The 15725-nt window shown below is 49.4% G+C and overlaps 1 protein-coding gene across 1 annotated transcript; it reads left to right on the top strand.

The window, feature by feature from the left end:
* Nucleotides 1-1974: 1974 nt before the first annotated feature.
* LOC142923826 (mRNA export factor GLE1-like) lies at nt 1975-10411 on the top strand. Its single transcript, XM_076064810.1, has 12 exons — nt 1975-1985; nt 3990-4027; nt 4520-4612; nt 4920-5035; nt 5375-5444; nt 5636-5778; nt 6200-6390; nt 6517-6646; nt 6881-6985; nt 7131-7213; nt 7681-7744; nt 9198-10411. Exons 1-12 carry the CDS (start codon nt 1975-1977, stop codon nt 9264-9266), a joined length of 1113 nt encoding a protein of 370 aa, XP_075920925.1. The 3' UTR covers nt 9267-10411.
* Nucleotides 10412-15725: the final 5314 nt, after the last annotated feature.

Raw genomic sequence — 15725 nt, forward strand, 5'->3', positions numbered from 1 at the left:
GTAGAATCACTACTGTGTACACACGCACAAGCGTGACGTCACTATGCGGGGGAGCGTCATGACCACGCGGGTCTACACACACGCATGACGTCATCCCGGCTGGAGGCGGGAATGACGTCAGGGCCGGTTCTGGGCTCCGGGAGGCCACGAGGGTGGTGTGAGGCCGTGGCACTCTCTGTGACCCCGGCTGGACACGTGACTGGGGGGCCTAGGGGGCACCTCGGAGGGCACGTGGACAGCAGGGGGGCTTCGAGAGGGTTCTCGAAGGGAGGCGTGGCCGGGGTGGGGCCCGGGCACGCCGAGGCCCATATAAGCAGCCTCCTCACAAGGTTCGAGGCTGCCCGTATCAAGAACGAAGATGCATTGTGAAGACGCCAAGAAGAGTCAAGCCTCCAGTCAGCGGACCTGGCAGTAGCCCACCTGGCTGGGTCACGCTAGAGTATTTGATAAGTATGTGTTAGCTAGAGTAGGTTGGTGGTCACCACCTTATGTGCAGTGTTATATTACTTACCGTTCTAATAAATCAGCGTTGCCTCCCAAGGAGTCGTGTGTGCACCTAATTCGAACCCACTACACTTGTAACATCTGGCACTTTACAAGCATTGATACAAGCGATGAGACTGAGGTAAAAAAATTAAAATATAAAATAAATAAATAAAAACAAAAATTGGAAAATATATTTTGTAAAAATATGAAAATTGAAAAATAAATATATAAATAGAGGGTCAAAACCTGTCCAGAGTATTGCTTGTTGTTCAACCAATGCTGCTGACAGAATGCATTCTTAGAAGGTTGTGTGGCTGATGGGATGCATAAAGCACTTGAATCGTTTATGTGCAGGGACAAATATGTAGCGGCTCGTGTCTGCTTCGGTACTTCGTTATTTTATTAATGTATCTGTTGTAGCTTTGTATTTGTCCTGAAGTGGGCGTCACGTGACCGTGTACAGTGCAGTACTGCACCGGGACTCCAAAGATGTCCCCCAGAGGGCGACTTATAGCCAAACCACTCATCTCTAACCTTCACCTCTAAACCCTTAACCCTAATGACTGTAACCCTTGACCCTAAACCCGAACGATGACCACTAAACGGTGAGTATATAAGAGAGTACTGAATATGTCCACGAGAGGGTGACAGGTAACCACAGCGAACTCCGACCCCTCACCACCGTCATATAAACTTACTCGTTGGTAACTCAACCACAACCACACCACTAACCCCCCAAACCCCTGACCATAACACCCCTGATATAAACGTTACTCGTGGGCTTGTGGCCACATCTGCGTCATTACATGTTGTTGCCTGCTGCCGGTCTTGTTTGATTCTCCGCTTTAATATCCTTAAGTCGACACAAGTATACGGTTGAAGCATCACCCTCCTCTCTAGGCCCCTCCTCGTCAATGCACGATAATAATTTACTTATTTATCTATCTAGGAGAGCCACACTGAGAGGGTCCTCCTACATTGGGTTCATATTTTGAAGTTTTATTTTAATAATCCTTACATGAATCATACATTATTATCCCCACTTTTAATTATATTCGTCGGTTTCGCGACTAATATTATTCATCATAAATATTTTTTGACTTAGATCCTATAAATATAAATGTATCGTTAACGACGCATTTATATTTACATCATCATACCCCGAACAACCTTTACTCAGAACACGTGTATTAGTTTATTCGTGCCGACACGTGGTACACCATGCTCCGTGTAACCCGGCTGAAGCGACCTCCACTCACTCTCCCAAAGCCGAGTTATTTCTAAGCCATCGCGCCACGATTCCACTCGCGAAGGATGGAGATCGATGTCGAGCAGTGGGGGTGGCCGTGTACGGCGGTCACGCTCAGCGCGAGCCACCAACACAGCACGAGCGGGCGCAGTTGCGATCCGTTACGGTGGTCGCACGAGTTCATGAAGTTTGTGATGCTGGTAGCTTTGGACATTCTGGGTCCGTTGTCAACATCCGCGATGTGGATACAGTAAGTACATCCAAGTAGCGATGGAATCACTTGACGAGGTGGCCCATAACTTGCCTCCTGTCAGATCAAATAGCCAAAACGAATGCAGATGCATCCATCAAGGGCTATGTTTTTTAATGTAACTGCCGCAGCAGCTTCTAACCGATCGTGGCACAAACCTTAAATGTGCATTACTTAATGAGAGAGACGACCATTGCCCGATGGGGATGGCGAGCCCCCCCACGTCTCTGCTGACAACCCCCTTCTCCTGTTCGATAAGAAGGGAGCCAGCGAGGAGGAGGCGAAGCGACGAGCTGGAAGTCAGGTAGGGAGGAGGGGACTGCGAGATGCAGCAGCAGCAGTGGTGGTGGTGGACACTGTGGTCTGGTCAGGGAGCACCGGTCGTCTGGACGGGCAGTTAGACAATTACTGTAGGTGTGAGGGAGTGTAAGTGTGAGGGAGTGTAAGTGTGAGGGAGTGTAGGTGTGAGGGAGTGTAGGTGTGAGGGAATGTAAGTGTGAGGGACTGTAGGTGTGAGGGAGTGTAAGTGTGAGGGAGTGTAGGTGTGAGGGAGTGTAGGTGTGAGGGAGTGTAGGTGTGAGGGAGTGTAGGTGTGAGTGTGTGAGGAAGTGTAAGTGTGAGGGAGTGTAGGTGTGAGGGAGTGTAAGTGTGAGGGACTGTAGGTGTGAGGGAGTGTAAGTGTGAGGGAGTGTAGGTGTGAGGGAGTGTAGGTGTGAGTGAGTGTAAGTGTGAGTGAGTGTAGGTGTGAGGGAGTGTAAGTGTGAGGGCGTGTAGGCGAGGGAGTGTAAGTCTAAGGGAGTGTAAGTGTGAGCAAGTGTAAGTGTGAGCAAGTGTAAGTGAGGGAGTGTAGGTGTGAGGGAGTGTAGGTGTGAGGGAGTGTAAGTGTTATTGAGTGTAGGTGTGAGGGAGTGTAGGTGTGAGTGAGTGTAGTTGTGAGGGAGTGTAGGTGTGAGGGAGTGTAGGTGTGAGTGAGTACGTGTGAGGGAGTGTAGGTGTGAGGTAGTGTAGCTGTGAGTGAGTGTAAGTGTGAGGGAGTGTAGGTGTGAGGGAGTGTAGGTGTGAGGGAGTGTAAGTGTGAGCAAGTGTAAGTGTGAGGGAGTGTAAGTGTGAGGGAGTGTAAGTGTGAGGGAGTGTGTGAGGGAGTGTAAGTGTGAGGGAGTGTAGGTGTGAGGGAGTGTAGGTGTGAGGGAGTGTAAGTGTGAGCAAGTGTGAGGGAGTGTAAGTGTGAGGGAGTGTAGGTGTGAGCAAGTGTTATTGTGAGCAAGTGTAAGTGTCAGGGAGTGTAGGTGTGAGGGAGTGTAGGTGTGAGGGAGTGTAGGTGTGAGGGAGTGTAAGTGTGAGGGAGTGTAAGTCTAAGGGAGTGTAAGTGTGAGCAAGTGTAAGTGTGAGCAAGTGTAAGTGTGAGGGAGTGTAGGTGTGAGGGAGTGTAGGTGTGAGGGAGTGTAGGTGTGAGGGAGTGTAAGTGTGAGGGAGTGTAAGTGTTATTGAGTGTAGGTGTGAGGGAGTGTAGGTGTGAGTGAGTATAGGTGTGAGGGAGTGTAGGTGTGAGGGAGTGTAGGTGTGAGGGAGTGTAGGTGTGAGTGAGTACGTGTGAGGGAGTGTAGGTGTGAGGTAGTGTAGCTGTGAGTGAGTGTAAGTGTGAGGGAGTGTAGGTGTGAGGGAGTGTAGCTGTGAGTGAGTGTAAGTGTGAGGGAGTGTAGGTGTGAGGTAGTGTAGATGTGAGTGAGTACGTGCGAGGGAGTGTAGGTGTGAGGTAGTGTAGCTGTGAGTGAGTGTAAGTGTGAGGGAGTGTAAGTGTGAGGTAGTGTAGCTGTGAGTGAGTGTAAGTGTGAGGGAGTGTAGGTGTGAGGTAGTGTACGTGTGAGTCTTTGTGCAGGCTCATATATGAGTGTGAGTGTCAGCTAGAGCTCGTGTACACTGGTGTTGGTTCCAGCTAGCATAAGGGTATGCAGAATGACACTAGCGAACACTATTGTGATCATTTGTTGTTTTGTTTTTGTTCAGCTCTGAGAATGTTATCCTCGAGATCATCACTGAGGAGCGTTTCTCTGGAATCGTGGTAAGAGTCTTGGTGTAGCGAGTTTATAGTCTCAGCCTGGTCACCAATTGTCACGTAACATTTGTTTTGCCACTTGCTTTGGTAGTTCGGCACAGCAGTTTGCACGCTGTGCTGTGAACCCAGCCACCTCAGTTGGATTCCCAGCAAAGGCTAGATTAATTGGAGGGGGATATCAGGGAATACGGACTCTACGTTTGTTACGATGTTTCAAACGTGCGGCTTAGCCCGAACACGCAACCTTGACACCCATCTACACAGCAATCAGGCATACCCTGCTGACGAGACTCAGATCATTAACACCGGCCCAGAGATTCCCTGATGGAAAACATTGGTCCCACAAGCTCATAGTCCGATGAACTAAAATGTTAATTTCTTTATAGACTGTGAAACAGACACGTGTGCTTTGATTTTTCTTAAGTCGGAACATTCATCAGCTATGAGAATGCATTTGGCGGCACACCCTTATAAAATACAGCGTGGTCTGGTGTGGTTTGCTGTCTGCAGAACAGCGGTGATGGTGGCGAGGATGCACCGCGTCTGGCACGCGAGTGCGAGCCGCTGGAGCAAGGTGAGGCGTCGTTTCCTCTGTTATAACGGGTTGCGTGTGGATCCCCGGTTATAATGGACCGTGTGTGAGTCTTTGGTTATAAGCGGTCATGTGTGGGACCCTGGTAATTATGACCCATATGTGGAACCCTGGTTATAATGTGTGTTGTGTGGGTCCCTGGTTCTAACGGGCTGCGTGTGGAACCCTGGTTATAATGTGTGTTGTATGGGTCCCTGCTTCTAACGGGCTGCGTGTGGAACCCTGGTTATAATGTGTGTTGTATGGGTCCCTGCTTCTAACGGGCTGTGTGTTGCATTGATTGCCACAGCGGGTGGAGATTGGGCGGAGGACAGCGTCCCGCAGCGCCGTCACCAAGAGCTTCAGCGCCACTTGGCGGAGACGGTGGAGAGACTGAAGGAGCTCAACGGCAACCAGGACCTCAAGGTATGCGGGGGGGGGTCGTGAGTTCAAATGCCCGATTCTGACAGCTACTGTATATTTGCAGTGTACGTATTCTCCTCATGGTTGCGTGGATTTTTCTCCAGGTTCTCCAGTTTTTCCCTCCACATTTAGAAACGCGTGTTTTTAGAGTATTTGGCTGCTATAAATATCCATGCGATATTTCACTTCGTGGAGCTAGCAGTTGTAGCCGAGTCTCTTCTGAAAAAGAGCTATATAGCTCAGTGGGCCTTACCTAGTAAAATAAAAAACAAATAGTTTTAGTGTCATAGTTTAGTTTTAATAGTGTGAGTGTACCTGTGTGTGTGTGTGTGCGATGGGCAGACCAAGGTCATGAAGTTCGAGCTGGCCAAGGCCTCGTCAATGCCCATCAACCAGATCTCCAACACGTCTGGTGAGCGCCGTCCCCTCCCCTCTCTCGTGAAACGTCGAGTCTCAGCCTGCCCCAGCTCCCGCGGTGTAAACGCACAATCGGGCAGCTTGCGCGGCAGTCACTGTGTCACGACTGCCGTAGTGCAGCGCTGTTGTATAATACACGTCCCCCCGTTTTTACCCGTGCCCCCCCCAACGTGTCCTCGTGCGCAGGTTCTCACCTGCGCGTCATCACCGGCAAGCTGGACTTGCTGTTGAGCGGCACGGCCGTCGTGTCGGGCACGCGCTCCACCAGCGTGTCGGACCACCCGCAGGGCCTGCTCTACGTCCTGCACCGGGTGGCTGAGAGGCTCGTGGTACGTCGACATGCCCCCTCGCAAAGCCCCCGCGTCTTGCCTCGCAGTCAAATGCACCTCGCATGCACGCACCTCCACGACACCACCGTCGTCATCGCCATCATCCACCGACATCTGCATTTCACCTTCGCCTGTGTGCTCGCTGCTAGGATCAGTTCACTTGAATGTGTGTTCATTTATTCTCACGGTTCATTCATCGATGCTTCTTATACCAGAAAGCCACAATGCGTCTCATCAAGAATTTTTTTTTTCAGCGGGGCTCCTCTTGCAATGTTTGTGAAGTTCATAATTGCCCGTTTAATTGGGAAAGATAAATGAGATAGGTTATTTATGACAAACTAAATAAGTACAGCAAATTGGTTGTCTTCGGTTCCGGTTTCTTCACCTCACCCTCTCTCCCCCTGCGTCCCTGCCACTACAGAAGCAGAGCGAGGAGGAGGTGGGGTGGAACCACGCGGCGGTGTTCCCCATCGCGGCTGTCACCGTGGAACTGTGGCACCGCCACCCAGCCCTCGGGGAGCTCCTGCTTGCTCACCTGCTCAGCAAGTGCCCCTACATGGGCCCCGTCTTCCCTCGTCCCACGCCTGGGCAGAGCCAGGAGGACGCTTTCAGGTGAGGGCACTAGGGATCTGGTGGGGGGGGGGGTCGGTGGTAGTTGGGGGGTGAGGAGTGAGCGGTGAGAGCTGTGCGTGGGTGTGGCGTGTGCTTGACGCCCGTGTCTCCCCCCATCACCCGCAGGATCCTCGGTTACCGCTTCGAGGATGGGAGAGTAGAGAACGAAGACTTGTTTCTCCAGAGAATGTCGGGCATGGCGCGCATGTACGCGGCCATCATCTCCGCGCCCGTGCCCCCCTCCAGTGGCAACAAGGTAGCACCGCCAATCCGGGGTCACGATCCCCATCAAGAATCGGATCTCACTCTCTCCGTCACGTACAGTTTGGTTCGCTCTGCTAGTGTACGTGTAACATTGTTTGCATGCGATTTGCTTAAATCGTAAGCCACTGGCTCTGTGTAGCGCAAGTACGATAATGGGATTTTAAATTGACGAATCTCTCCCACACCTGCCACCCTACCCCACGCGTGCCGTGTGCGTGAATCGCAGAGCCACCCCCACGGCATGAGTCACGGCTGGACCTGGCTCATGCAGGTCCTGGATATGGAGCCCATGGCCAATGTCACCCCCACGGTGCTCTTCAGCTTTCTGGAGGTACGCACGAGAGCACACGGGCATGAGCACACAGCGCGTGCACAGGAACACACGGGTACACGCACGGGAACACAGCGCACAAGCATTGTGATAGAGACGAGGCTGCCCTGTGACTTGTTCACATGCTCCTGGCGTGTGTGAGCAGGTGGCAGGTAATGCAATGGCGATTGAATACGGCGATCAGCTCTGGGAGCTGCTCGATGGGTTAAGGAAAGAATACATCCCAAGGTACCTCTCGCCCGGTGGCAGTCTCGTCTCCATCTCACCTTCACGAAGCCATTTATATTTGCACGTGTTCCTTGCATTGACGATTTGCTTTCTACTGTTTTTATGTTGTGGCAATAGACTGAATCACCTTGTCAAGTAACCAGCTAATATCAAAGTAACATTGCACTTGTACATACAGAAGGGTCCTTGCACCGCCATAATTTTCCCCTGCGGATCATAAACTTTGGCTCTTGGAAGACTCTTGACCAGCCCAGTTTTCCACCCACAGCAATTTGCAGGGAGGCGGTAGCGATGCGATCGACGTGACTGTGAAGTCAGCTGTCGACAGCAGGCTCCCGTTACAGTGTGTCTCTGAACGAGCTTAAAGCTGTGGTTGGTGATGGTCACCGGTTAAGGACTGGAGCCAGAAGTTTGTAAGAATCGATGGATGCGCAACTAAACTCGCTGCATCTGTTCTTGTCCTGCAGAATCGAGAAAGTATCCATCCCGCAGCAGATGGGAACTGTGGTCAGACTGAGGCTGTTCCTCGAGGTACCGGCTTTGACCACACAACTTTGACACACATATTTATTCTAGTGCCGTTGTCATAACCCGCACAGCAATGTGTGTAGCATTACCTTAAGTCATAACAGCCGCGGAAGGTGGCATCACATAATGATATCTGAAGTAACTCAGTAGCTCCCTTTATCCATGCTCGCAGCAATCGCCATCCTTAGTGGGCACATTGCGAGCTGGTCAGGAGACGTCAGTACAGCAGCGGAGTGAACGTAACTGTGCGGAGCTGTGTTTTATCCGAATGTGTTGTGGCTTTTCCCCGGGTATTCTGGATTCTTCCCAATCGCCAAACTTGCCTTTACAGAATTCGCCAAACATCCCAATACAGGGCCATCCTGAAGTAGAGTGTTAACACTCAATGTGGCCAAAGTTACATTCATTAGGGGCATAGTTAGTACCATGTGTGTGGGTGTAATTATTGTCAAAGTATTTGTAAGTACATGCCAATGAAATCATAAATATTAAGAGTTAGAAAATCCAAATTAGATGAAAACTTGAGTTGAACAAAGGTATTTTTTTCGTGAAGGAATCTGTGCCCAGGATAATACCTTAAACTCGCTACACTTGAGACTCCGGTTTAATCACAGGTGGCTGAAACCTCAATTCAAACCCAGGATCTGAGTGGTGTTGGCTTTGCACTCGAACGCATAATTAGCCCCGTATTCACTTTGTCACCTAATGTAATTTTTTACGTGTCGGGAAGTTGGGAAACACTTCCCAGAAATAAATTAGTAATTCTCCTCTCATTGCGGCATGCGTACACACGAAGGGACGGTTAATAGTTAATTGCCTGAATCACCAGGTCTCCCCTTCACACAGGGTTTCTAGTACATCATCAGACATGTGCGGCAATCCTACCCCAGGATTGTGTATAACTCACTAATTACATAATTCCGTAACGCATAACACCAGGGATGGTGGGTTAGGTAATTGGGATCATCTACCTCACACCTGAATGGGAGGAGCAGGAGGATGGGTTGAAAGGTGATTGGCCAGGAGGGTTGAAGGGGAAAGGCAGGGAAGGGTTGAGGGAAAAGCTCGATGGTGGATCGGGACATTTGCCAGGAAACTCTTAACGCGTGTGTCGGACTGTTCAATAAACATACAAATAGCACAACCAAGTACGCGTCTAGAACTTCTCCACAAAGTGCGCTTTGGGCTGAAAAAGCCTCTGACCGGCGTGCATCGCTTCCTGCACAAGAAACAGCAGCTACATTAAAATAACTTATTAAATATTCACCTTAACAGCACTCAAGACACCAGAGCGAGGCATTCTATTGGCACGCTGCCACTGGTTGGCCCTTCAAATCCCATGTGGGGCTGCTGGGCTGCCCGGACTCGAGTATCCACATTAATCCCTGTTTGTGTGTGTGTTGTGTTTGTGTGTGTTTGTGTGTGTTGTGTTTGTGTGTGTTGTGTTTGCCTGCAGGACTGTTTTGTTAATCGGGAGATTCCTTTGCCAAGCGGGCATCTCTCAGAAGAATTTTGGAAGGCTTAATAAGATCACCCTTCACACCTGTACATTATGTAAATATATGTTTTATGCAAGTAACTCCCATAATACAGGTTTTCTAGGTTAGATCGCGTAAGTGTATAAATGTGTCGTTAACCCCGCCACCACCCGACACAGGCAATGAGTAAGGTTTGTCACGTAAACAGAATATGCCAATTCGTCACTAGTACAGTACACCGCTTTGTTGGAGAGCAAAGCCACAACATTTACAATCTGTGTACGACGTTTCGCCAGTAATGACAATGAGCTTCTTCAGGCTGCAGCCAGATTTGTGGAGAAATCCTGTTTCGTTCCTTAACTAGAGGGGTAGTAGATGTGATGAAAACACTTGTGTGTTCTTCTTGTGCCGGAGTGGGGGGGGGAATTAATTAATGTATATAATTAATATATATAAATAATGTATATAATCAATGTATATAAATAATGCATATAAATAATGCATATAATTAATGTATATAATTAATGTATATAATTTATGTATATAATTTATGTATATAAATAATGTATCTAATTGCTGCTTTGTAAGCGAACCATCAAATAATAAAATGTTTAAATGCAGGTCAGCATGCTTCAATAGTGATTACCGTTGGTATGGCTATTTTAGTATACACAATCAGCAGCAGGTACAATAACAATGGCCTTGCATAATGCGCATGCATAATGTACATTGATTACCATATATATAACTCAAACGGCAACGGATACCCACAGTAATTTATATGCATTAATTCATCCCTCCCCCACTTCGCGCAAGAACGGCACACAAGTGATGTCATCACATCTACCCCTCTATTTAACAAAACAGGAGGATTTCTCCACCAATCTGGCTGTCACCTGATGAAGCTCGTTGTTATTACTGGCGAAACGTTGTACTCAGATTATAAATGTTGTGGCTTTGCTCTCCAACACAGCAGTGTGCTCTACTAGTAACGAATTGGCACGTTCTGTTTACATGATAAACATTACTAATTGGCTGTGTCGGGTGGTGGCAGGTTTTTTGACACATATTTACGCGATCTAACAACAAAAAAACCTGTATTGTGGATGACGTCAGTCGCGAAAGCTTACGTGTTAAACAGTAAATCATTTATTCGTAAATTAAATAAAAACCCTGAATTGCTACATTGTGTCATGGTTGCTTGTATGCAATATCTACAATGGTGTGTTCCTGGTGTGTAAACAGCAAAAAATAACTGCAAAATATGCACAAATACACACGAAGATGAATAGCAAAACAAAAACTCACTGGGCATGACACACCAACCGGGCCTTTATATGGGAAGAGACAGCGGCATTAACCACGATGTGTTCATCGTCATTTTCTGAAGGCTACCAAATGTTTGGATGGCTCAACCAGGACACATGGTGAATTGGTCGCCCCTCTATCTGTCCCCCTCCTACTTTACATAGCCATGCTTACACTAACAACCGTTAATATACTATGCCCACTGATCATAGGCCTCATTAATCTATCAGCAACGCTGGAGGACCCAGAGAAAAATCCACGTGATCACCAGACGGAGATAGAACACGCAAGCTCAAAATATACAACAGGCATCGCCAGGTTCCAGCACCGAACCCACGACATCCTCCATGCCAGGCGAGGGAGATAACGTCGCCTTCGCCACGGTTGATGCCATGGGTTGGGGTTACAGTGCACAGAACGTTACTAGGCCCAGACTCCAAGAACACAACAGCGGTCACGTCACACGTTTATCACTTTTATTTCGGATTCTACGGATACAAAAGTTTCCATGCTTAAGATGACAATACTTTGCGTTGAGATGATACGCAGTGATATTTGCAGATACATTTTCGTCTATGTCACAAAAATGATTATAAAAACAAAAATAGTTTGGCTTCATGTGGGGCAGAATCCCCCCCACCACCCCTCAGGCAAGGCTTTGACAGCGCACACCGCACGGATTTTTACAAAAACTGTTCCACCGTCAGTCGCCATCGGCACCTAGCGGCCACGAGCGCGCGTTCAGCACAAATCACGAAACGTCGGACGTGTCCGGCCCTGTCCGCCTGGCTATCCAGGCCCCAGTCGCCACCCAATACCAGAAACCACCACCCAGCAACAGCACCACCGTCACCACAACCAACAACAACTGCCGTAAGCCACCGTGACACGTTACGTGAACTGAGACCCACGTCTAACAGAGAGGGCCCTTGCCTATAAACATGATTTGAAGATTTCGTGACTGCAGGAATCCATACTCTTTGGTTCTTTCGGTCAAGTCACGTAGGTAGAAAAAATAATACTAGATCACGACGTTTCGATCGCCACAAGCAATCGTCTTCAGGTGGGAGAGAGAAACAGCCAACCACTCACAAGGTGCGACTCCTTCCGAGATTTGAGGCACGGCAGCCTCAGCAGAGGTATCCCGACTTTCCCCCATGACGTTGTCTGGGCTGAGGGATTTCCCTTTCCCTAAGACCTAAGAAATGTTTCACAAACCTGCACACCTGTCCTTGGGGGTTAGAGTTCGGATCACCTTTCTTTCCCGTCATCAGCAACCTGCGACCACGAGTAAGCCTCCTCATTTTGACGTGGGGACGCTGTAGACAGTGGGAGGGGGCGTTTCGTGTTTTCATGTCGACGTGGGGACGCTGTGCACGGGGATTGTGGTCCTCGTGCACGGGGATTGTGGTCCTCGTGCACGGGGATTGTGGTCCTCGTGCACGGGGAATGTGGTCCTCGTGCACGGGGATTGTGGTCCTCCTGCACGGGGATTTTGGTCCCCGCTCTCAAAGGGACGAGCCACTGGTCTGGACAACAACGGCCATTGCTTAGAAACATACGCCTAATGTTTACATTCCATTGAAGACGGTGTCATTGACGATTGTGTTGAGTCGTGTTTGTCATTAGTTGTCCTTGCTCTCCACCGTCAACGCAGCACGTACAAATAATCTGTTGGAACAGATTTGTGAACAAGAAGGCATCATGTGCAGGTGTACTGCATTGTAACATCAACAGGGTCAGGTGTTGAGCCATGGCACTGCTGCATGGAGTTTTGCACTCAACTCGGACCGATATCTGACAGAGTGGGGCCTTGCTTGTAACATCTGGCAGTTTACAAGCATTGATACAAGCGATGAGACATTGAGGGTCAAAACCTGTCCAGAGTATTGCTTGTTGTTCAACCAATGCTGCTGATAGAATGCACTCTTAGAAGGTTGTGTGGCTGATGGGATGCGTAAAGCACTTGCATCGTTTATGTGCAGAGACAAGTATGTAGCGGCTCGTGTCTGCTTCGGTACTTCGTTATTTTATTAATGTATCTGTTGTAGCTTTGTATTTGTCCTGAAGTGGGCGTCACGTGAGCGTGTACCGTGCAGTACTGCACCGGGACTCCAAAGACGTCCCCCAGAGGGCGACTTATAGCCAAACCACTCATCTCTAACCTTCACCTCTAAACCCTTAACCCTAATGACTGTAACCCTTGACCCTAAACCCGAACGATGACCACTAAACGGTGAGTATATAAGAGAGTACTGAATATGTCCACGAGAGGGTGACAGGTAACCACAGCGAACTCCGACCCCTCACCACCGTCATATAAACTTACTCGTTGGTAACTCAACCACAACCACACCACTAACCCCCAAACCCCTGACCATAACACCCCTGATATAAACGTTACTCGTGGGCTTGTGGCCACATCTGCGTCATTACATGTTGTTGCCTGCTGCCGGTCTTGTTTGATTCTCCGCTTTAATGTCCTTAAGTCGACACAAGTATATGGTTGAAGCATCACCCTCCTCTCTAGGCCCCTCCTCGTCAATGCACGATAATAATTTACTTATCTATCTATCTATCCAGGAGAGCCACACTGAGAGGGTCCTCCTACATTGGGTTCATATTTTGAGGTTTTATGTTGACAATTGATTATGAGTGTTTATTATACAATGTGGGGAATAAACCCAAGCACCTGGAGAAACCCCACATGCGCAAGGGGGCAACACTCTATCCCTGTACTGATGGAAACAGATAGCAGTTATTCCACTGGCTAAAATAATGCCCAACCTTAATCCATAATCTCACTTAAACCTTCCATAATCCTTACATGAATCATACATTATCCCCAATTTTAATTATATTATTCGCCTTCGCGACTAATATTATTCATCATAAATATTATTTGACTTAGATCCTATGAATATAAATGTGGCGTTAACGACGCATTTATATTTACATTATCCAACCCCGAACAACCTTTACTCAGAGCACGTGTATTAGTTTATTCGTGCCGACACGTGGTACACCATGCTCCGTGTAACCCGGCTGAAGCGACCTCCACTCACTCTCCCAAAGCCGAGTTATTTCTAAGCCATCGCGCCACGATTCCACTCGCGAAGGATGGAGATCGATGTCGAGCAGTGGGGGTGGCCGTGAACGGCGGTCACGCTCAGCGCGAGCCACCAACACAGCACGAGCGGGCGCAGTTGCGATCCGTTACGGTGGTCGCACGAGTTCATGAAGTTTGTGATGCTGGTAGCTTTGGACATTCTGGGTCCGTTGCCAACATCCGCGATGGGGATACAGTAAGTACATCCAAGTAGCAATGGAATCACTTGACGAGGTGGCCCATAACTTGCCTCCTGGTCAGATGAAATAGCCAAAACGAATGCAGATGCATCCATCAAGGGCTATGTTTTTTTATGTAACTGCCGCAGCAGCTTATAACCGATCGTGGCACAAACCTTCAATGTGCATTACTTAATGAGAGAGACGACCATTGCCCGATGGGGATGGCGAGCCCCCCCCCACGCCTCTGCTGATAACCCCCTTCTCCTGGTCGAGAAGAAGGGAGCCAGCGAGGAGGAGGAGGAGGCGAAGCGACGAGCTGGAAGTCAGGTAGGGAGGAGGGGACTGCGAGATGCAGCAGCAGCAGCAGCGGTGGTGGTGGACACTGTGGTCTGGTCAGGGAGCACCGGTCGTCTGGACAGGCAGTTAGACAATTACTGTAGGTGTGAGGGAGTGTAAGTGTGAGGGAGTGTAGGTGTGAGGGAGTGTAGGTGTGAGGGAGTGTAAGTCTGAGGGAGTGTAGGTGTGAGGGAGTGTAGGTGTGACGGAGTGTAAGTGTGAGGGAGTGTAAGTGTGAGAGAGTGTAGGTGTGAGGGAGTGTAAGTGTGAGGGAGTGTAGGTGTGAGGGAGTGTAGGTGTGAGGGAGTGTAGGTGTGAGGGAGTGTAAGTGTGAGGGAGTGTAGGTGTGAGGGAGTGTAAGTGTGAGGGAGTGTAGGTGTGAGGGATTGTAGGTGTGAGGGAGTGTAATTGTGAGGGAGTGTAGGTGTGAGGGAGTGTAGGTGTGAGGGAGTGTAAGTGTGAGGTAGTGTAAATGGGAGGGTGTGTAAGTGTGAGGGAGTGTAAGTGTGAGGGAGTGTAGGTGTGCGCAAGTGTAGGTGTGAGGGAGTGTACGTGTGAGGGAGTGTAGATGTGAGGGAGTGTAAGTGTGAGGGAGTATAGGTGTGAGGGAGTGTGTGAGGGAGTGTAGGGGTGAGGGAGTATAGATGTGAGGGAGTGTAGGTGTGAGGGAGTGTAAGTGGGAGGGAGTGTAGGTGTGAGGGAGTGTAAGTGTGAGGGAGTGTAGGTGTGAGGGAGTGTAGGTGTGAGGAAGTGTAAGTGTGAGGGAGTGTAGGTGTGAGGGAGTGTAAGTATGAGGGAGTGTAAGTGTGAGGGAGTGTAAGGGTGAGGGAGTGTAGGTGTGAGGGAGTGTAAGTGTGAGGGCGTGTAGGTGAGGGAGTGTAAGTGTGAGGGAGTGTAGGTGTGAGGGAGTGTAGGTGTGATGGAGTGTAAGTTTGAGGGAGTGTAAGTGTGAGGGAGTGTAGGTGTGAGGGAGTGTAAGTGTGAGGGAGTGTAGGTTCCAGTGTGCAGGTTCCAGTGTACAGGGTCCAGTGTGCAGGTTCCAGTGTGCAGGTTCCAGTGTACAGGTTCCAGTGTAAATGGTCCAGTGTACAAGGTTGAGTTCCGAATGGCAATGTCATGCATCAACATCACGCGCAATCAGCACACAGAACACGAGGCGAGATGAACACAATATGTAAGTAAATAACTTAAAGTGTGCAAAGAAGAGCACGTACACTTGAAGGGATTGGAGGTCCAAAAGTGATTTAGAGTAGGACAAGTGTGGTAAAGTGTTGTTCCCAAACGTTGCTCGGCTATTTCTAAGATCATGGGTTGCCATACGGAACAGGGGGTGGGAGGGGGGGGGACTGAGCACGAAGAGCGAGGAGCTGCTACGGAAGTGTGCACGGGGATTGTGGTCCTCGTGCACGGGGATTGTGGTCCTCGTGCACGGGGATTGTGGTCCTCGTGCACGGGGATTGTGGCCCCCGTGCATGGGGATTGTGGCCCCCGTGCACGGGGATTGTGGTCCTCCTGCACGGGGATTGTGGTCCTCGTGCACGGGGATTGTGGTCCTCGTGCACGGGGATTTT

The sequence above is a fragment of the Petromyzon marinus genome, unplaced genomic scaffold, assembly GCF_048934315.1.
Source record: "Petromyzon marinus isolate PM22_M1 ecotype Great Lakes invasive population unplaced genomic scaffold, UKy_Petmar_22M1.pri1.0 PM_Scaffold_76, whole genome shotgun sequence".
Taxonomy (NCBI): Eukaryota; Metazoa; Chordata; class Hyperoartia; order Petromyzontiformes; family Petromyzontidae; genus Petromyzon; species Petromyzon marinus.

Coding starts and splice junctions, on each gene's coding strand:
- LOC142923826 (XM_076064810.1), top strand. Junction 4,028..4,519: donor CGAGATCATCACTGAGGAGC/GTTTCTCTGGAA, acceptor TATAAAATACAG/CGTGGTCTGGTGTGGTTTGC. Junction 7,214..7,680: donor AGGAAAGAATACATCCCAAG/GTACCTCTCGCC, acceptor CTTGTCCTGCAG/AATCGAGAAAGTATCCATCC.